The 20,567-nt window shown below is 46.8% G+C and overlaps 1 protein-coding gene across 3 annotated transcripts in view; it reads left to right on the top strand.

Moving 5' to 3' along the window:
* Window positions 1–20,176, top strand: part of TMEM104 (transmembrane protein 104) — a 42,236-nt gene extending 22,060 nt beyond the window's left edge. For all 3 annotated transcript variants that reach the window (XM_030287736.4, XM_030287738.4, XM_041719874.2), the window contains exons 9-10: window positions 4,714–4,807; window positions 16,620–20,176. In XM_030287736.4, the coding sequence (XP_030143596.1) occupies window positions 4,714–4,807; window positions 16,620–17,380 (855 nt within the window). In that variant the 3' untranslated portion in view covers window positions 17,381–20,176. The remainder of the gene's footprint in view (window positions 1–4,713; window positions 4,808–16,619) is intronic.
* Window positions 20,177–20,567: the final 391 nt, after the last annotated feature.

Raw genomic sequence — 20,567 nt, 5'->3', positions numbered from 1 at the left:
AGCCACATGCTGAGCAGCAGATGAAAGCTATTGAACCGAATTGGTTCAGAGTGATAGATGGACCCTTCAGGTCAATAAAGAACCCGTTTGGTCAAACAGCCCTCTGACTGGCTTAAAGCATGTTTGTATGGTCTGAAAGACTCCTGGCATTAGCTGGCCATCACTTAGTGGTTAAGAGCTGTCTTGGTGGTCCTCTTGGCTGTAACTAAGCTGATAAAAACCAACCAGATGTCCTATTAGCACTTGATCTTACGCTTGCTTTTAGAAGATAATCCAATAAACAAGGTTATGTAACCAAGTTTTAACATAAGAGCTTTAATAAAATATACTTTTAGAAATATATAAATATATATATAAATATATTCCAGGCAATGGTAAGCCCTAGTTAGTTTCCCCGTGGCAAGAAGACTCGAGTTGACCAGCCTGCTTTTTCATTTTGAAATACAGAGAGCTGACAGGTGCAGAGGCTGGCAAAGTGGTATCAGCTGAGTTGCCAGCTCAGGGAAGATCCCAAACCTTGGTGCCTGTGTTACTGTGGCTCAGCTTGGTGGGAGGAATGGATTTGAAGACCCTCCCAGGGGTTGAGCAAGCTGGTGTGCTGCTTGTGGCTCTTACTAGCCTGCAGGGAAGAGTGTAATTCAGGGTGACAAGCTGCTGTTCTTTCTTCTACCCTCACTGGTTTCTCCTTTTTTAGACTGGGAATGTCAGTAAAAGCAACAAAACCAGACTTTTTTAGTCCTTAGTGTGCTGAATTTTCATGCTGTTTTTTGGCATGAGAAAGGAAGAAAAAATAAAGAATTTTGCAATATTCCACATAGCCTCCACTATGAGCCTGGTGATTTACCTGGCCTTTCCCATTTAATGGAGGAGCTTGGAGGGAAATGAGGGAATCATTCCTAATAGCCAGCCCTGTGCAAAAGAACTGTAATGGTTTCTGTCTGCCATCCTGTGAATTTATACAGCATTTAACAGATCCAGTTCTCCCCCTTACCTGAAGGAAGCATTCCTTTACCGTGTTTCAGTTTAGTAATGAATCAGCCCCCTATGCCTGCTTGTTTCTAATAAACCACTTCACTAGCAGAAATATCTTAATCAAAGTAGACTATGCCCATTCTGCCTTGGGTGAGTTCATTTGCTGAATCTGAGGAAGAGAATGATAAACTCCTAGAAAATACCTCAGCTGACTGAAGAGGTGAACTGGAGGATTTGGGTGGGTTTTTCTCATGTGCCAGGGCTCTGCGTATTTGACTTCTGACAGGGCTGACTGGTACAGTTTTCTGTGTAGGTTTTAAGATTGTTTAAATTACATGTGTAATGAAGTACTCTGTGAATTATTTCCCTCTGGGAGAGACTGGAGCTTGGAAAACATTAGATAGAAAGTTTGGGTATATGTCTGAGATGCATATTTGGGCTTACTTTTTCCTTAGGGAGAAGTTATGAAACTAATTAACTTAATGAGTTGGAAGACAATTGAGGTGTCTAGCACAGTGAGGTAGAGGAAATAGACACCCTCCTGCTAAGCACTGTGGTCTTTTCTCATCCTTTTGGGGATGTGGTTTTAAATAGAGTTCCTGGCCTTGAGACTCTTGGTGGTTGATGGTGAGATTAACTCTAATCCAGGGACCAAGTTTTTGTCCTCATGTCCTGCTTGTTGGTGAGAAACTGGGCCCTTTTTCCTGCCCTGTGCTCAATCCTGTTGAGCTGCACGCAGTTTCACTTCAAAATGATGTTGATCTGGATCTTTAATGTCCAGTTCTGCTCAGGATTTCTCATTCCCAAGCAGTCCAGTGTGTTCTGTAGCTTCCCTTCCTAACAGTAGTTGGCACAAATTCCTTCAAAGCAAGGCAACCTCATCTCATTGCAGGCCTTAGCATTGTTTGTATTGATCCATGGTATTCATCTTGGATCACTAATGGGTGTCAAGTGAAGAAGGTAATAAATTTCTATTGCACTAGAATTAATCTCTCACTTGGCTCTTCTGGACCAGGATCTTGCTAAGAGCAGAAGACACTGATCATCCTAAAGGATGGGGGAGGCATTCAACCATTCAAGCACACCTTGTATCTCTTCCCCATGAGTTAAGCAGTAATGGCCAGAGAGGAGGTGAGTTTAAAACCTTGCTGAATAGATTTTGTTATTTAAGGTGCTCTGCAAAAAGTGAAGAACACCCAGGTTCTTCCAGTACCTGAGGATGGTTTTCAGCAGCTGAGCCCCAAATCCACCTTGACAAGATCTCCTTTCCTCGGTGAGTGAGACAAATCTGGGTTTCAGACTCAGCTGCTTTGGTGCTTGGTGATTTTGTGTCAGTCCATGCTATGATTTGAGGGACTGTTTTGCCAATTGGTTCTAGAGCATTCTCATTTGCAGCAGGCACCTGTTCCTTAATTATCACATCCTTACTCTGTCTCTCTGTTCAGCGCTTTCTGACGCAGGAGCTATAAACTGATTTGAGGGGAGGCTGTGTAGAGCAGTGTTGGGAGAGAAGGTTGAAAGAGATTGGTCCCAAACTCAAGAATACTTGTCAATAAGACAGTTGGTGTCAACTTTTGTTTGCTTTGGGCCCTTGCCCTATGTCACTTTTTAGTCAAAGGTTTCTTTAGTCTGTTGGGGTTTGTGCATTGCTCTAGGATGGAGTTGCAATCCCTAGTGGGCAGGTGTCGTGGTTTAACATAACTTGGTTTTTTATTTAAAAAGAAAAGAGTGGGGTTAAGGTCTCAATTAGAATAAAGGAACAAGAGGGAGAAGAGTAAAAAAAAGATTTGTAACTGACTGCTTTGCTTCTGTGTTAAAACCTCAAGTCCCATAACTGTTAAACCTGATTTGGCTCTTAGTCTTGCCAGTTATGCCTGTGGCATTGTATTCTGTGTGATTTCAGCATTTCATCCAACAGCCATCAATTGCTTCACAAATCTGAATTCTGTGCATGCTTCCTGTCCTTTTTTTTAAATCTGAGCAGTAAAAGCAGGACTTGGTGTAAGCAATGGTCTCAGATCAGAATATATCCCCACCAAGCAACATGTCAAACCAAGGGTTCTCTCCCCTGCTCCCCTTCTGGGTTTACTTTCGTCACCTGAGAATACTTGTGATGTGAAGCATTTCCAATTTGCCTTGCAGATATTCTGAAACTGTCTCAAAAAAGGTTTCTTGGGGTTGTGCTAGTCTTAAAATAGCTTGGATTCTTTCCTGTCCTGACTCTGTTGGGGTTGACAGAGACCTTGAGGCTTGGCAGACCTGCCCCTCTGAGTCCCAGTTCTTCGCTTCTGGTGGCACCTTTTGTTGAACTGCTTTAAGAAGTCATGCAAAAGAGCAATGTGTAAATATTAATGTTGAATATTTGTCTTTAAAAATCTCTTTGGGATGCTCTACAAACCTATGCTCTGTGTGCTGTGGCTTTCTAAGCACTGCCTGCTTACAGCATTTGGGCCTGTTAGTGTAATGCTAGCTGGTGCCATCCCATGGAGGACAGGCAGGGCTCTCTTCTCTTAACACCCACTTTGTCTCCCTCTTATAAGTAGCTTCTCTCAATCTCAATATTGAGACTGCAGCCAGGGTCTGTTTCTTCTTGCAGTGAAGACTTTTCTCTCTGGGGTAGGTAAGGCTTGAGTGCTGCTTTGAGCAGAGGTGCCAGTGCTGCACAGGACATGTCACCTCTGGGCATGGGCTGATAGCCATGGTTGCCTTGTGTGCTCTAGGAGGTGCTAGAATAAACTCTTTTGGGAAGCTGTATAGTCCACATTCCTAGGATGGATCTTTGTTGGATGTATTTTGCAGACCAGCTGGAAGAGATGCAACAGACTGGTGCTGCAGTGTACCCCAATTTAATTTTCTCCATCCCTGAATGTCTTCAAGGCCAGATTGGACAGGGCTTTGAGCAACCTGGTCAAGAGGAACCAGGTTCCTCTAGGAACCAGGATGGTTCTTGTTCCATCCCCATGGCAGGCGGTGGAACAAGATCATCTACAAGGTGCCTTCCAACCCAAACCCTTCTGTGATTCAATGAAACACTGGTCTCTTAATAGATGTCCAAGAGGGCAGTGAGGAAGTTCTTCATTGAAGAACCTTTACTTTCCACACTGAATTAAGTTCTTTGTGTATCTCTTTGATGACTTTTCCCCTCATTTTGCACAGGTTTTTAGCTTCCAAGAGCTGAACTGTTACACTGTAGCTTCCCACTATCTGATTTTATGTGTATAAAAAAACCCTCTATGTTTTACACTGGTGACTTAAAGCATGGGGGAGGAAAGCTCCAGGCAGACTTGGCTGCATTGCTGTTGAGCCTAGGATACCCCAAAGCCACCCCATCAATGTTAATGGAAGTGGACTGGTGAGGGCTATTGCTATTCATACCTAAACTGAGCATGTACTTGGGCAAAGAGGCCACAGTTTAATATTTAATGTTCTGTAAGGCTGTACTGAGAGCTTTTACTGAAATGTGTCAGTAAAGGAGTGCTGTAGCAGTGATCACAAATGGCTGAGAGCCAAGAGGATCCTGAGCTCTACTTCTGCCCAAGGCATGTTCTCTGATACCCAGCAGCTTACTTGACTGCCTCTCAGCCAACTTAGCTGTACAATTAAGCAACAAAGAAAGCTTCATGACAAGCAGTCATGTCTGGAGGTGAACTTTCAATGCAAGCTTTGCTCTTCTGATAAATTCATCTTGCTGGCAGAATTTCTGGTTTTTTAATCTAATATGTGATTTTGTTGTCCTTCCAGGCAGCATTCACGCTCCTCCTGGGTCCTTTCACCTTCTTCAATGTGCAGAAGACTAAGTATCTTCAAATCATGACGTCCCTCATGAGATGGATAGGTGAGTCTTGGCAGAGGCTCGGCCGTCTCTTTGCCGTTGATGGAACCTGAGTCACGCAACTGGCGCTTCTCTTTGGCAAGATCTTGCTTGGAAGCAAGTGCTTGTCAAAACAGCCTCTTTGAGGACAATTGTGCAGGCCTAATAAATCTTTGAGGAGAAAGGTTTTAGTCTAGGATGAAATTTCTGATTAAAACAAAACAAATTCCTCTCCATCAGACATGGAGAATAGTAAATGAGGTTTTAATCTGGTTTGTGTGAGGGGCAGAAGAGGTTTGGTGGAGTCTCCTCTCTGGGTGCTGGCTGTGATACCCACCAGTTGGAAGTTTCTTATTCTCACATGTATGCACAACAGACTTTGTCCAATCTTTTTTTTTTTTTTTGATCTGAGAAAAAAAAAGGCATTTCTTTCAGACTTTCCACCCTTAGTTTTATCATCTGCTTGCATTTATTTTCCTCAGTCTTCCTTTACAGTAAGATGTGCTGCACTGGAAACCCTCAAACCAATGTGTGCTGTCCTTGGGAAGTCCTGCTCCCATGAGTTCTTTCCAAAATATTGCCAAGAGCTTCTGGGAAGACAAATCATTCCCTTAAGGGAAGTAAGACATCACTCCTGGGTTTTTTTCTCAATGCCTTTGTCATTCAAAGATGCAGCTGCCTCATGTCTGGCTTGTGTGTGTGCATGCTGTTAAAGGCTGAGAGGCTGGGGAGGTTTATGTTCAGGTTTGTCTATTTTTGTGTCACCTAGACAGAGTGACTGATACTCAGGGCTAATAAAGAGCATTTCTGCAGGTTAATGATCAGCATTTCTGCAGGTTAACAGTCTCCTGGTGTGTAAATCCAGACCATTCAGACACAGAATGGCTCTGTTTATACCTATCACTGGAATAAGAAGAAAAGCTGCTTCTCTAACTATTTCCCATTATACACATATTGTTGCCCAGACTGCAGTTGGGTATTGTCCCTTCTCTGTGAATTCATCCTGTTTGGAGGTGGTGGCAGTCACTGCAGAGGAATAGAGATCCTCTGTTCTAGAGGATCCCTAAGATGGGTTAAGCAGTTGACACCCAGGAAAATTAAGTTAGATTTTAAGTTCTCAAGTCTAAGATGTTGAACAATTTGAGTTAATGAATCCTGACTTTGGATGATGTGAAAATCCTGAATGCCTGTTTCTCTCCTTTGTGTTCTGAGCACATGAAAGGTTTGAAAGCTCCCCATTCTTCAGAGAAAGAGGTTATCTCATTAAGGGGTACTAAAGGAAATGAGGAAGTTTTGCATGGGGATTTTTTGGGGGTTTTTTTTGGTTTGTTTTTTTTTGGTTTTTTTTTTTTGGGTTTTTTTTTTTTTCTTTATAAGAGTGATCTCTGCTCTGCTGACTGGCCTGATTCCAATCACCCTGCCTCCTCTTTCCTGGTAAAGACATCAGTCAGACCTCATCCTGTCTCTGTGACAGTCTGATGCCTGCCTCATCTGCCTTTGGTTTCCCTTTAGCCAGCTCCTTCCAGTAGGAGAATTGCTAAACCTTGGCGTGCTGGCAGAACTGTTCCTCTCTTTCATGGCTTGATGGAGACAGATAAAGGCAGTGTTTGGAGAAGTGTAGGGGAAATTTATGCTTTAGCCTGATTGATTCCTGCGTCAGCACGCTGGGGAACAGCTGCCCCAGATAATGATAGTTAATGACCCTGACAGTACCTCAGTGGCTACTTAGAAGAACGGATTCCGTATGTGTACAATGAGGGATAGATTTATTGGGAAAGACAATTTGTCAAAAAGCCATGTGATGCAGGGAGCAGAGAAAAAGCTCTTGCTGCAAATCCTAGGGTAAGGATCAGTCCCATACTGCTGAGATTTGTCAAACTGGCTTCTCCCATGTCCTCACATCACTGCTGTCCCCTCCTCCAAAAGCAGTGATGTGAGTTAAACACAGGTTGGAGTTTAGAGAGCTTAGGTCCTAAAGAATGGTCTTGGGTAATGTTTTGTGGTCTTCTGGGCTTCTCCTGCCTGCATGGCAGTGGCCAGATGTGAACTCTTTGTCCTGATATAAACTGTGCCTTTCCTTCACCTTCCTTGGGTTGATTTTTGCCATGTGGTGCTTGGGGTGGTTCTGCAAAGTACTCTGAGCAGCAGAGCAACACTGCAGCTTCCCACCTATCTGTTTATTGTGTGGGGGAAAGAAAACCTTCCCATGTGGACAGTGGCTTATTCAGTTTACCTGTGCTTATTGGCTTGGTGTGGTTGGGAATATGACCCATGCTTTGCATCATGATTTGGAAAAAAATCAAGCCTTCCTGAGCTGGGAGGTCAGCACAGACTTTGCAATGTGCCTCCCACAGGACCCACCACATACCCTTCTCCCCAGCCCAGTGGAAAGTCCCTGGATTTCTGAGCAGAAGAGGCTGATGTAAAGCAGCACTGCCCCAGGTGTACTGGTGATTCAGATGATAGCAGCTGAGAGGATGGTTCTTGGCAGCAGAGAATGCTAGCTGTGTGTGAAGGTCATTTCTGCTGGTGTTTGTAACAGTGTCAGCCTTGCCTTTGAAAGCTGCTTCCCCTCTTTCTCCTGATCTAAGTGATAATCAAATGTCACCAGCCTCTTCCAGGGCCTTGTGCTCATCACAAGCAGCACATTGACTATCAAAGCCTACAGCAGTCTTATTCCACACCTCACAGATAAAAAAAAAAAAAAATCATTCTCTCTCTGAAAAATAGGCTTAAACACTGGGATCTGAGCTGGACATTAAAAATGACCAGTTCAAAGAATGTTGAGATGTTCCAGGGATCAGCCCTTTATCTGGCATTCTCCCAGCATAAGGGATTAAGCCAGGGCAGCCACCTCTGAAGCCTCTAAAAGGAGAAAGTTGAAGGAGGACCTTGCAAGCCCAAGTGTTGTGCTGCTAGAAAGCCCAGACAGATGGGCTCTCCCTGTCTGGGCCTGTTGATCATGGACAGCTCATCTGGAAGGAAGGCTGGCATGGCAAGGCACTTCCCTGCCAGGACTGACAGGAGCACAGAGGGTGGATCTGTGTCTCCAGGTGGAGTGGGGCTGGTGGCAGAGAGGGCTTCCAGAGGAATTGAGCCAGTCGTCTGAAGAGTAGCAGCTTACACACTTGGCTGCAGAGCTGATTGTCACTTGGCATTGGTGAGTGCCAATGGTTAAATTCAGTGCAGCAGTTGGTGCTTGAACTGCTGGCCTTAGCCTTGCTTGGAGATCTCTGTTCTCCAGGAGCTGGCAGATGAGTAAGTCTGTGCCTACCCAAGTTCTCATCCCTTTCCCAATGCAGAAGCTCCTCAGACTGCTTTGTCAGCCTTTTGCAGGTACCTAAGCTGCCCTGGGAGATGGAGCAGAGGCACCTTAAGGGGCAACAAGGAGCCTGCCTGCTGTGCTTCCCTGGAGAAAGAGCCAGTCATGAAATATCATTTGGTTTGAATCCTGACAATTGTGCCTACAGTGAAGCCTTGTTTTAATTTGTGGTTAGAATCTTGTTGGGTCACCCAGCTCTAGGGCCATGTGAGTACAAATTATTCCTATGGGGGGAGGAGGGTCCTTCCCCAAAATATAATTCTTGCCTTTCTTTCAGCTATCTTCCACTTCAGCCTTGGGAAAGTGTAGAGCTGTTTCTAGGTCAGTTCCTTTACCAGTTTTGGAGCCTGTTTCCAGGTCCCATACAGAGTTATTGGAGCAGGGCTTCCTGCAGAAGGCTAAACCAACTAAGCCATCAATAAATTTAGAGCTGTTGGTATTTCCAGTTCTGCTGTTTGGTCTTCAGACACTTTTTTTTTTTTTTCCTGGAGGGTTTAAATCTATGGTGGCAATGGATTGCTCTCTAAAGAGATTTGCTTATTTAGCTGGTTTTTTTCCCTCTCATTTCTTCAATCCTGATCAAGTGGGTACTTTTAGGGGTGAGCTGCTGAAGGGCACAACCCAACAAGAGAGACTGAGCCAGGCAAGTCCCATTCACCTCTCACAGCAGAGGGGATGCAGCTCACTGGAGCACAGCCCTACCTCTTTATTATTGGATAATATTGGATAATAACTGTCTAGCAGCATCATGGGATAGGATATGGATTAGAAAAGATAACAAAAGGACAGAGCTTGGTGGAGCTGAGCAGCAAACATTGGGCTATTGTGTATCAAGCAGCTAACCCGATTAAGTGCAGCCTGTTGCAGCCCGAGATGTCCAGCTCTATAGGTGAGGACTGCTGGCTCTAAAGACATTGGTAGTGTGATTATCACTGCTGTTATTAAATTGTCTCTGCCAAATGTTCCCAGACAGCTCCCACGTGGGGCCTGTGCTCTGTGTGCTGCTCATGATGCTGTATTGTAGTTATTAGAAAGTATTGTATTTTAATGAAGAGATAGCTCATAGAGTAATAAACTTCTGGGTTTGCTTGGACAGGCTCAGTTCTCTCTCCCTGTTGGATCACACCACATCTACTCAAGTAAATGCAGCCCTTGAGACAGAGCCTTCACAACCCTACCCAAAGAATGATCTCACAATTACATGCTCAGGAATAAAATCTCTACCTCAGCTCTCTCCCCTGGCCAATAAAATGGAGGGAAAGCAAACAAGACTTTCTGTGAAGTCTGTATTAAACCCTTCTTTTCACCATCCCATCCCCTTCCTGGATACATGGTAGAAGGCTTCTGGGGCAGAAACTATGAAAGGGCTGTCCAGAGCGTGCTAGTGGGGCTGACTTTCTGTACCTGGTGCTTTCTCTGCTAGTTCTGCTCTTTCTGCCAGAGTTCTGCTGTTTACAGGTTGCTTTGCTCTGCAGAGAACTGGTCTCAGATCATCTCACCTTGCAAGCAGTCTCAGGTAACTGTCACTGCCATCCTTAGCAGCAGAACTATCTGTGCTGGAGTTAACTTGCTGCAGAAACCTGGAGTCAGACCCTCCCAGAAGGGAGTCAGCTACATCCTTCAAGTACTGAAACTGAGAATTACAGAGGAGGCTGATTTAGGAGGGGGTGACAGTTATCTGAAGTCCTGCATTTCCAGTCTCCTGCTGAGAAATTAATCTGCCAGTGCCCACAGTCCTCAAGGTGGGTGGCCTCTTTTTACATCAGCAATTGAGCATTCTGCAAATAGCTTAAGGAGGGATCATTGTGATCCCTGCCCCTCTCCTTTCACACTGCAGGGCATACAGGAGGATGAGGGAATTGGACTGTAAATCAGGACACTGTTGCATGTTCATTCTGACATGCTGCTTCAACAAAATTACTTCATGTTCTTATATCCCTTTTGGAGCAGATGAAGCTGCTGCTGGAGCCCAGGGTAAATAATTCACTAAGAGAAGTGAATATATTTATGAAGAGTTAGTTAAAATGCTGTGCTTCTGTCACGCCTGCTTTTGGAATTGTTGGCTGAGGAGCTCATTTCAGTGCTGTTTGTGGGAGGCAGCGGGGTGAAGCAGTGCCTGTGTGAGAGAAAGAGCCTTGTGAGCTTCAGACACAGATGGAGAGTGATTTGCTGTTCTGGACGGGACCACTGAGATCCTGCCTGAGGAGCTGATGCTCCTGAAAAGAGCACTTTATTCAGGCAGCAACAGACACTGATGGGCCTGAGAGCTGAAGAAGGGGAGCTGGGCATGTGAGGGCATATTCAACCCTGCAAAAGGGTCTGATGACTGTGCCCACGAAGGTTTTCAGAGTGGGGCTTGGCATGAAAAGCTGCTTTCTGTTCAGAGCGAACATTGGTGGAACAAGATGATAAAAAAGTTGCTGTGTAGGGCCTAAGGCAGAATGGGTAAGATGTGGCTAAGTCTGCAGAGCACCTGGATGTTATGGGACATGGGTGCTCTGCAGTCAGTGCTTTCCATAACATGCACACCATAGTTCGGGCTCATAGTGACACCAAAGTGTGTGTTATTCTCTTCTCTCAGAAGAGTAAATTATGACATGGACAGAGAAGTGACTGTGAGAGCTAATAGGCCAAGCCAGCAGCAGAGCTGAGAGCAGAGTCCTGGTTGCAGAGTTTTTATGGTTCTTCTGCCAAAGGTGACCGGCGGAGAGAGGACCATAAACCATGCAGGTAATTTTTCCCCCAGAAGCAAACAAGCTGTGCTGGCTGCTCTTTCCTTCCCTTATGTTGCAAAAAAGCATCTGTGATAAAAGTCTGAGTGCAAGGCCATTTTTCTCCTGTGAACTGTTGCTGGTGTGCAGATGTCTGTGGGACCAGCTCATGTGGGCTGAGATGGGTCAGAGATGCGCTGGTTTCATGGTAGACATTGTTACTACAGTTGGGGAAGCTACTTGTAAATCTTGGTTATGGTACTGCAAGCCTGATGAAGAAAAGCAGGGAAATTATGCCCTTAGAGCAGAGAAGTTCCACTGAACTGCTTTTGGTTGCCAAAAAGTCCTGGTAGTACTTTTTAAATGGAATTTCCCTTTGTGAAGAAAAGGGGCTTCACTTGTTCCAAGGCAGCAGTGTCTGAGTTTGCTGCAGCAGAAGCAAGCCAGGCCTGGAGGAGTGGAGGTGCCTGAGAGGCTTTTTCTTGCCTTCTTGGTAAGCTATGTCACACTTCTGTGTATAATCAACAGTCCCCGGCCATGTGGACCCTCCCTCAGGCTTTGGGGCAGGGAGGGTGACACTGTCCAGACAAGTCCCTGCTCTCCATTAAGAGGAAGGAGCCACAGTGATGTTCCACAACTTTTGCTCATACCTTTTTTCTGGGAAGTAATTGCCCTCCTCTTTTCCTTCTGGCGTTTCTCTCTGGAGAATTGCTGTCTTCTGTGAACATATCCATCTTGCTTCCCCACAGTCTCTGTACTCATAAATCCTTCATCTTCCTAGAGATGGTGTTTTAGGCTCTGTCATTGTCAAATCCGATCCTTAACTACTCCAGCTCCCACATCTAATGGGGCAAACCTGGTTTTCATGTTACCTCTTTACTGCCAGTTCATATAGAAACCCCCTCTGAAAGTTGGAGAAGTTAATCAGTTGCTGCTCTGGAGTTTGTGGAAAACTGGAGGTCATGAACAAGTGGCAGGATATAGCTTCTGCAAGAGAAACTGGCTAAATGAGCTTTAAATTTAAAAATCAATGTCTTAATTTCAGATACTTTGTTCTGCCAGCATGTTAGACTCCAGCTGTGTTTTAATACTTCAAATGCCACAGGATCCAGAATGCCTGGTGGTTCCAGAGTTGTAGTGGGCTCTTCAGCTTGCCCACTTCACTGCTGGAAGCCAGATGGCTCTGAGAAGGGGCACCAGCATCCTAGGAAGACATCAGCAGGGAAGTAGACAGCACAAGTGTCAGGTGGGGATGCAGAAGGTAGGACTGTCTTGACGTGTTCCTTGCCCATTCAGTTTGTACAGAGCAGATGCTCCTGGTTTTGTGCCCTTTTATGAAAAAACTGCCTAATGTTAAACTAAATGAGATCTGTTCCTCTGTTTAAGAGTAGCCTGCTGTGTTTTGACTTGATACAGGATTGAGGTGGGGAGAAATCTTGCCCTTTCCAAAAAGACTGGATTTAGGAAGCTCCTGAAAGCGTCTTCTTCCTGGAATCCATCATTCTGCCTAATGTATGAAAAGGGAAGCAAGCGGTGTGTGTTAGGATAGGGTGATCCATTTTCATTATTTCCTGGCATATTGATTCTCTGCCTGGACAGGAAAGCTCTGTCACACGGTCAGCAGTGGTGACGGATGGCCCTGCTACAAACGTGTCATGGCACCAGCTCAGACAAATGGCTGGGGCTAGGGGAGCAGCCAGGCGTGGGGTGGCTGCACACCACTGCCTCTCTGGCCCCTGGAAGGGCTGGCAGGCAGGTGTGCTGATGTTCTCTTCAGGCTTTCCTTGTAGAAGGAGGAATGGGAGTAGCAACAGGGCTGGAGAAGATGGGAACATCTCACAAGTACTGTGTCTTGCAGGGATGAAAGGGGGGTTAAGGCAGAAGCTCATTCTGAGCATCAGTTCTTGCAGAAACCTACCGTGACAGGGGGAAAAATGTGTTTGAGGCTTGGACTTATTTTCTTTTCTGCAGTAGCCTTTGTGCAGAGAGATGAAACTCATGTACAAACACCATTTTTCATTTACAGAGATGTTTTCTCCCACTCTGTAAAACGATCCTTAAACTCAGAATGGCTAAATTATCTTCTCTGCTTCTCTGCAGCTCTGCTATGTTTCTATCAAAATGCACAAAAATGTATTTCTTAATATCTCCAGACTCACATATTTCCCAAACTGTACTGCTTTGGATGTCTGCTCATCCATATTCATCCTTACTTCACCTGCAAGGACCACAGCAGAACTGCTCTGTCTCTGAATCAACATCTCCTGAGTCAAGCAGGAGAGGAGCAGTAGCTGACCTCAAGGTCTGCTTTACCTGAGAACATTTGTTCCTCAAACAGTGAGGGGAGCAAAGAGAGTCTGCAGGAGAGGCAGTTGGATGGCTGGGATGAGGTCGATCACAATTTTCCTTTATGGCATAGCCTGTCTTTATTTTTTTCCTCAGGCTCACTTAGAACCTTCACTAAAAATGATGCTTGAACATCTAGAGGAGACAAGAAGTGGCCTCTGTGCCTTGCTGACTGCCAAGCCTGTGGTGTGGGGGCTTGGAGTGGGTTTAACACTGCAGAAAAATCAGGACAAGCAAAACTCTTCATTGCTTTTTAAGCATTTATATAAAACAAGGCTTAAGGCAAAATTTTCATGTAACCATCTAATAATCCAAGGTGCCATCACTGTCAACCTTACTTTGTGGCTCTGGGTGCTGTTGATCGTGGTCTGAAGGTGTTTAATACCTGGAACACGTTGCTTGTATCCTCTGTTCTGTGTGGAGAGGAATGCATCAAGGGTTTTTTTGTGAATCCATGTCTTCACCAGGATTCTTGTGGTGAAGGAATGCTGTTGGACAGCTGATGTGACAACAGCAGGTGACATGAAATAGTGTAATGTGACTCTGCCTTCAGCCTGCTGTCCCAGGGAGGGGATGGGAGTGGGACTTTTGTGTGTGCCTGAGGATCTTGTGCTGCCTCTTTTCTGCTCAAAGCTGCCTGTCCATCAGCCTGTCATCTTCTTTTCATTTTGACTTATCATCCAAACCATATCTAGGTTTCAGAGTTTCATTTTTTGGCTCGCTTCCTCTCAGGGACAGAGAGATAAATTTGCCGTGCAAGTGTTTTAGCTCTCCAGTTCCAGGAGTGAGAAACTCTTCTGCCTCAGGGACTGAGAGAAAACAACCATGGGGCAGGGCTTTTGTTGTCCTTTCTGAGGCTGGAATCGTGCAGGGGAAGTTTCCGGTTTACTCAGCACCTTTCCTCTCAAGGGTCTTGCATCTGCAGAGCACCAGTGCTCAGGCAGAGCTTGCCTTGTTGGAAGCAAAACTACTTTGGATCTTAGTATTGGATCCTCACTCCTTGTAATTATAATAAATTTCTGAAATACATATTTAATGAAAAACAAATGTATTAAATTCTAGTTGCTTAAGCCAAAGACCATCCATCTTTTAGGGAATCCACAAGAATTCTGCTCCTTCAGTGTTCCCTGCCAGATAAGCACATGTCAGGGCAGAGGAAAGTCTGTGGGAGATGCTTCAAGGATGGGTGCCTGCCTGGAGGTTCCCTTGACCTGGTCCTGTTGGCACTGGTGCAGAAAGTGGGACTTTGAGCCAATGGTGAGAGTGGGTTTTGGGGATGGAAATAGTTTACTCATTATTGTGTTGGCAGAGCATGAGGAGATCCACTGTCTAATGTGCAGGGGAAGAGGTGTGAGACTTCTGAGTCATGTCTTAGCCCAGATACAGGAGCAGCTCAGGATGGGGCTGCAGAGCCTGACCCAATGACTGAATGAGATCTGTTCCTCTCCCAGGCAAGAAGGAAAGGAACAGTCTCAGCACATTTCCAGAGCAGCCCAACTTGCTTTGTCTTATTACTCAGGGCATCTTTTCCTCTTCCTTGTAGCCTGTGCAAACCCAGGGAGTGCAGCCATGTCACATCACCTGGAACACAGCTGGATCTCTTGCTGAGCAGATATGGCTGGCAAGCATCTCCCCTCCGGGGAGCAGTGGGGGAAGCACAACATTTTACCCCTGTTCTCAGTGCCCCTCACTTGCTGGGCTTGAGTGAAGGCAAGGGGAATTGCACACCCCCAGAGCAATGAGCTGTTGCCTTCCATAGCTCTCTGTGAGTGCCCTTGGGGGAGGAAATAGAGCCTGGCACTCCCAAAACAACCTGGCCTTGTGTGTTGTGAAGGAATGGATCTGCTGCTGTCAGTGTGGTGTTTGGGGAGGGCTGACAGACGTGCCCTATCACTGGGAAACAGTTGGAAGCGAGAGGTTTCCTGAGGCAGCACAGGGGGAAATGCAGCACGTGGATTGGGAAGGGTTCAGCCTGGAGCTGGTGTTTGCTGCAGGAGAACGTGAATTTCTGAGAGAGGGTTTTGGAGAGTGCTGGAGATCTATGGGAGGCAATGTTCAGTGAGAATAATCTGATCTTTCTGGGCACAAGAGAGGCAGCATTCACTAACTTGGTCTGTAGCTATTTTCCCTAGTCCCATCCCTGGCAGGGTTTCCCATCTCCAGCTGCCTGCTGTGGGGAGCAGGACTGGGCACAGAGCAAGCCTGTGATCTTGTCAGTGGTGAGTCTGCCCAGCTAACATTGGTGCCAAACTCCTATGGACTTGAACCATGCACTGCTCTGTTTAATTCCTCTGGATTTATGACATTCAAAGTTGTCTGTAGTAGTTGTTTCAGCATTTTGTTGATTTTTTTCATTACCTGACAATTCATGGCTCTGTTCCTGTGCCTCAGACTGGCGCAAGGACAGCTCTGTGCAAGCCACAGTGGCTCATTGCAGCACCAGACTAAAGCTCATTGCTTGCTGCCCTGCCAGGCAAGTCCTTTTCTCCCCTTTACGTGTTAACTCCAGCAGCTGACGATCATCTTTCCTAGGTTGATGTAATTTTTGTGACACCAGAATTAGTTTTCTGCTGCTTTTATATGCCATGGTAGGAATGAGAGTCTCACAGTAAATGCTCTGGCTCGTATTTCCACCCTCAGAGTAATAAGGGCATTAGCCCAATCTCCTCAATTCATTTTGTCCCTGGCACGTTGTTATTTGTAATAAGCTTTATAAAATGTTGTTAGGCTTTTTCCTGACATAAGTGAAGGGTAGACAAGCAGACTTTGTGTCTAGAAATGATGAATTTTAATAGCAGTCTTTCAGTGCTGCTTTAGTCCCTCTCCAGACTGGCTTTTCCACCCTGGGATTAGCTGTAGACAGCCTGTTCCTCCTGCCCAGGAAATGGCTGGCTAGTTCTTGCTCTATCACGCTTGACAGATCCCAGGGACAGGAAAGCTTGCTAGTAGCTGCTGCTTCTGTGCACGTAGGGGAGGTCTGGAAAGCATTAGTCCAGTTGGAAATGTGTAGGATTGTTGCTGAGGATGACTGGAGCCAAGTCAGAGCTCAGACATCTTTAAGCCTTTTTGAAATGACAGTTTTTAACCAGTGTGTGTGTGGCAGAAGCATCCATGGGCCAAAACCCTTGCGGGCTTAGGGTTCATCAGCCCTTCTGCTTCTGAAGGGCTCGGCACAGCCCTGTGCTGTTGGGGGTGGGAGGGTGAGTCCCTGTGGGAAGGAGACGGGAGGGAGATGCCTGAGCCCATTCCCTTATCTGCTGACTGGCATTGACAGCAAATCAGGATTAAGTCCTGTGCACCTTGCCTTTAATGTAGCACCCTCAGATAAGGTGGTGCATCAAAGAGATAAGGAGATGCTCTTGCATAGCAGGAGAAAGTCGGTGCCAAGACTGACAGTGCAATGGGAGGAGGTGATGAGGAGCCTGGGCTTGACCTGAGACCTTCTCTCTCTCTCCAGCTTTTATCCTCATGATTATTCTGGCCCTCATCCGCATCAGCAGAGGCCAAGCTGAAGGTCACCCATCCATGGCCCAGCTGTCGGGCATCCGCAATCTCTTTGGGGTGTGCGTCTATTCCTTCATGTGCCAGCACTCCCTGCCATCCCTCATCACCCCCATCTCCAAGAAGAAGCACGTCAACAAGCTCGTGCTGCTGGATTACATCCTGATCCTGGCCTTCTACAGCCTCCTGTCCTTCACTGCCATTTACTGCTTCCGCAACGACACCCTCATGGACATGTACACGCTCAACTTCACCGACTGCGACATCGTCAGCGTGGCCTTCATTCGCTACTTCCTGGGCCTCTTCCCGGTCTTCACCATCAGCACCAACTTCCCCATCATTGCAGTGACCCTGCGCAACAACTGGAAGACCCTTTTCCACAGAGAAGGGGGCACCTACCCGTGGCTGGTGGATAGGATTGTCTTTCCTGCCATCACGCTGATTCCCCCAGTGCTGGTGGCGTTCTGCACCCACGATCTGGAGTCCTTGGTGGGGATCACGGGAGCCTATGCCGGGAATGGGATCCAGTACCTCATCCCAGCTTTCCTGGCGTACTGCAGTCGGAAGGACACTCAGCTGGTCTTCGGCAGCGGGACGGTGAACAAGCACCTCTCCCCTTTCCGGCACAGCTTCTGGATTGTGTTCGTGCTCATTTGGGGTTTCTCTTGCTTCGTTTTTGTGACTGCAAACATCGTCCTGAGTGAGTCAAAGCTCTGATGAAGGTTAGCAGCACACTTGCTCTAGAGCTCCACAGACTCCAGCATTTCACCTTCCCCTCTGGAACTGTGTGGTGAGGGAGAGATGCAGTATGAAGGGAAGTTTCCAGGCTGTTGGCTTGGTGACACAGACTTTCTTCACTCCCCTTTGGGTGTGAGTGGAGTGGACTCAGCCTTGTTACAGTTCTGTTCTCAGACAAAGCCCTGGGGCTGAGCCCTTGGCAGCCTGCACCGTTAACCAGTGTCCAGCCACTCCTGCCTTTGGCTCTGTCAGAGCAGCACGTTCTCTGTCTGTCCCTCTGTGGTTCTCTGTGTGCTGCAGGTCTCAGCACACAGGAGAGAAACAGCCGTGGCTGCATCACTAAATGTCCCTTCTCCCACAGGCAGGAGTGTGCTGTGCAGAATCCAGCAGGAGTTTGGGATAACTGAGTCTCCTCTTTTTGCTGAGACTCCTTCAGACCAACCTCCTGTGCCAGCTGAAGGAAAACATAAGGGTGGAAATAGACCTAATTCAGAAGGAAATAATTTTGTGCTGTTACATTTTCTTTTTCTAGGAGCATTATCATGTTTGTGCGCACATTGCCTGGGATCGGGGATCTTTTGCTGAGGGCTGGATTTCTCCAGCCTGGGAGTTTACATTCACACTTCCATCCTGTTCTCCTGTGCTGTGACAGCTCAGTTGGGCAGAGCAATGCCCCTCTGCATGCAGGGATACAGCTCTTCCCTGCAAAGAAATCAGCCTTGCTTCCCTCAGCACCAGCACAGGACTCGCAGCTTTTCACTGGCAGAGCCCTTCTCCCTCTCTCAGCTTTGCCCGGGCCGGTACAAGCAGCCAGGCCCCGAACTCCAGCGGCGGTATCGGAGCGGTGTGGGCTGGGGAGGTGCTAATTACCCAGTCCTGACACGCCAGAGGCTTTGGCTGTGCACACTGATGCGTTCCCGGCTCCCGCGTTGGGTAATTAGCCTTGAAACAAGGTGGGTGTTAACTCAGGGGAATGAGCTGGTGCCAGGAGGAAGCGGCTGTGCCCTGGCTCAGCCCTGCCTGCAGCAGCAGAGCTCCTGGAACAAGGGAGCAAAACCTGAAACCCTGCTGGAACTGGGCTTGAATTCCCTGTCTTGTCTTTCTGCACAGGGTTAAGGTGGGCTTGGGGCTGCTCCTGCTCTGCTTCTTTCAGAACTGGGCTGCTCCTACCTTAGGCAGCTCTAGGAGAGTCCCTGCTTTTAGGATGACAGTGGTCACTGTAGCACCACACTTTGGCACCGCGCCCTGTGTTCGGAAGCCCTGGGGCACAGATCACACGGGCTTTCCTGACGGAAGGAAGAACTTTAAAAGTTTTCACCTGAACTATTTAAAACCCCCTGTTATCAAAGCAGGTTCAAAGCCAGGTGCACATCAGATCCTCCTGCCCTCTGCACTTGCTGCAGTATTAAATGTCATCGCTCGCTAAAGCAAGCTTTGAACTGCAGCTCTTTTTAATCAAGCTCTGTTTTCAAGTAGGACTTTCTGGTTTCCATATGACCTGAAGTGCTCCTCCTGGGGGAATATGCAAGTACCTGGAGCTGTATAAAACCACTTCATAGCTTTTGAAGCAAAACCCTGCACCTCTCAAACCTGAGCACCGCCACTGTGTCCTTGCCGAGCTGCCTGGAGAGAATCTGCAGGGACTGTTCATCTTCTCTCCAGCTTGATCCTAAACAGGCATTTGCAGCCCTTTCTAGTGAGTTTAAATATCCCCAAGTGCTTCTGGAATTATGTGGTATCTTCAGTACCAAATTAAGAAGGTATTTTTGAGGTATCTGGTGCTGGTGTCTTGTTTAGGAAGCAGTAATTTCGAGGGCAGATTCATGGGGCAGCCGAGCTGGGAGCCACCTGCATGGCAGCTGGGAGCTGGGCAGAGCTGGAGGGAGAATGGAATGCTGATGAAATGAGCCTGTGGAAGCTGGAGAGGCTGTTCCTGTGCATGAGTGTGCAGATGTGGGTTCATGGAGGGGCTGAGGGCTGTCTGCCCTGAGCTGCCCATGTGTTGCAAGGCCCTTGGCTCAGCTCCTGCCCTCCACATGAACATTTCAGTCTCTTGCCTTCACATTTCATTGCAGCCAGGAAACAGGGCTGTTCTCTGCTATTTCATCTCCTTTCACCCTCCCTTCCCTTCTCAGGAGGGAGGGAGCCTGGCACCCTCTTTCCTGCCATCTCCTACATTTCAAGATGTGCCTTCTCTTCCCTGGCCTGTGTATCCCCCTCTCCCCCTCAACCATGTGTGACAGTGACTTCTGAGGGGCTGCACCTCCAAGAGCTGCTTGGATCCAGGTATTGGATGAAATGGGATGCTGAGCACTTGTGTTCCAGCTCCAACCTTTGCCATGGTACCTTACTGAGAAGGACTGTGCTCCCCAAAGAGCATGAGTGCTTCTCAAATAAATATCCATGAATTCCCAGACACCTGCTGTCCTTGCACAGCAGCAAAACAAATATATCCGAGGAATTGGGGTGATTAACAGAAAGAAGCTTACAGCAGAGAACATTTTTCATATAAAACATGACATAGCAATGCCTTAAAAATTACTGGAGAAAGCAGGAAGGGAATGGTTCAGTGCAGCCAGCACTGGCTGAGGGGACACTGAGTGACCCCATGGTGCAGGGCATGAGCTCTCTCCTCTCACTCATCGTGAATAAGTCTATTTTTATTCAGCCATTATCAGCACTAACAATTCATTATTGCAGATTCACACATGATGCTTTGTCCTGTAATTCGTTTTTTAAAAATGGGATTCAAACAAATAAAATGCACATTATACATCTGGTTTAGTCTGACTTCTTTTTCCATCCCGTTCTTCCTCATGCTTAGGCACGGAGCAGCTATTCCTGGAGGGGATGGCTGTGACGGATGGGGCTGCAGGCCAAGGAGAAACGGCAAGTGGAGAGGGTAATGGAGACCCTCACCTCTTCTCTATTAGCCTCCTGCAACTCTGGGTGCTAGCTGCAAACTCAATTAGAACATCTGTACTTCCCCCTTCTCAATTACGGCTCCTTACACTTAAAGCCAAACAAATTGAATTGCTCCGCTGCCTCAGGCTGCAAAGGCAGTTTTCTGCCAGCAAATTTATTATCACCATAAAGCGCAGTTTGATTTATGTTAAAATATTAAAGCAGATCTTTATGATGGAAATAAACACTTTCTACTGTGATT

The sequence above is a fragment of the Taeniopygia guttata genome, chromosome 18 (assembly GCF_048771995.1).
Source record: "Taeniopygia guttata chromosome 18, bTaeGut7.mat, whole genome shotgun sequence".
Lineage (NCBI taxonomy): Eukaryota > Metazoa > Chordata > Aves > Passeriformes > Estrildidae > Taeniopygia > Taeniopygia guttata.
Note: the sequence above shows the minus strand (reverse complement) of the source record. Positions and strands in the feature narration are given on the sequence as shown.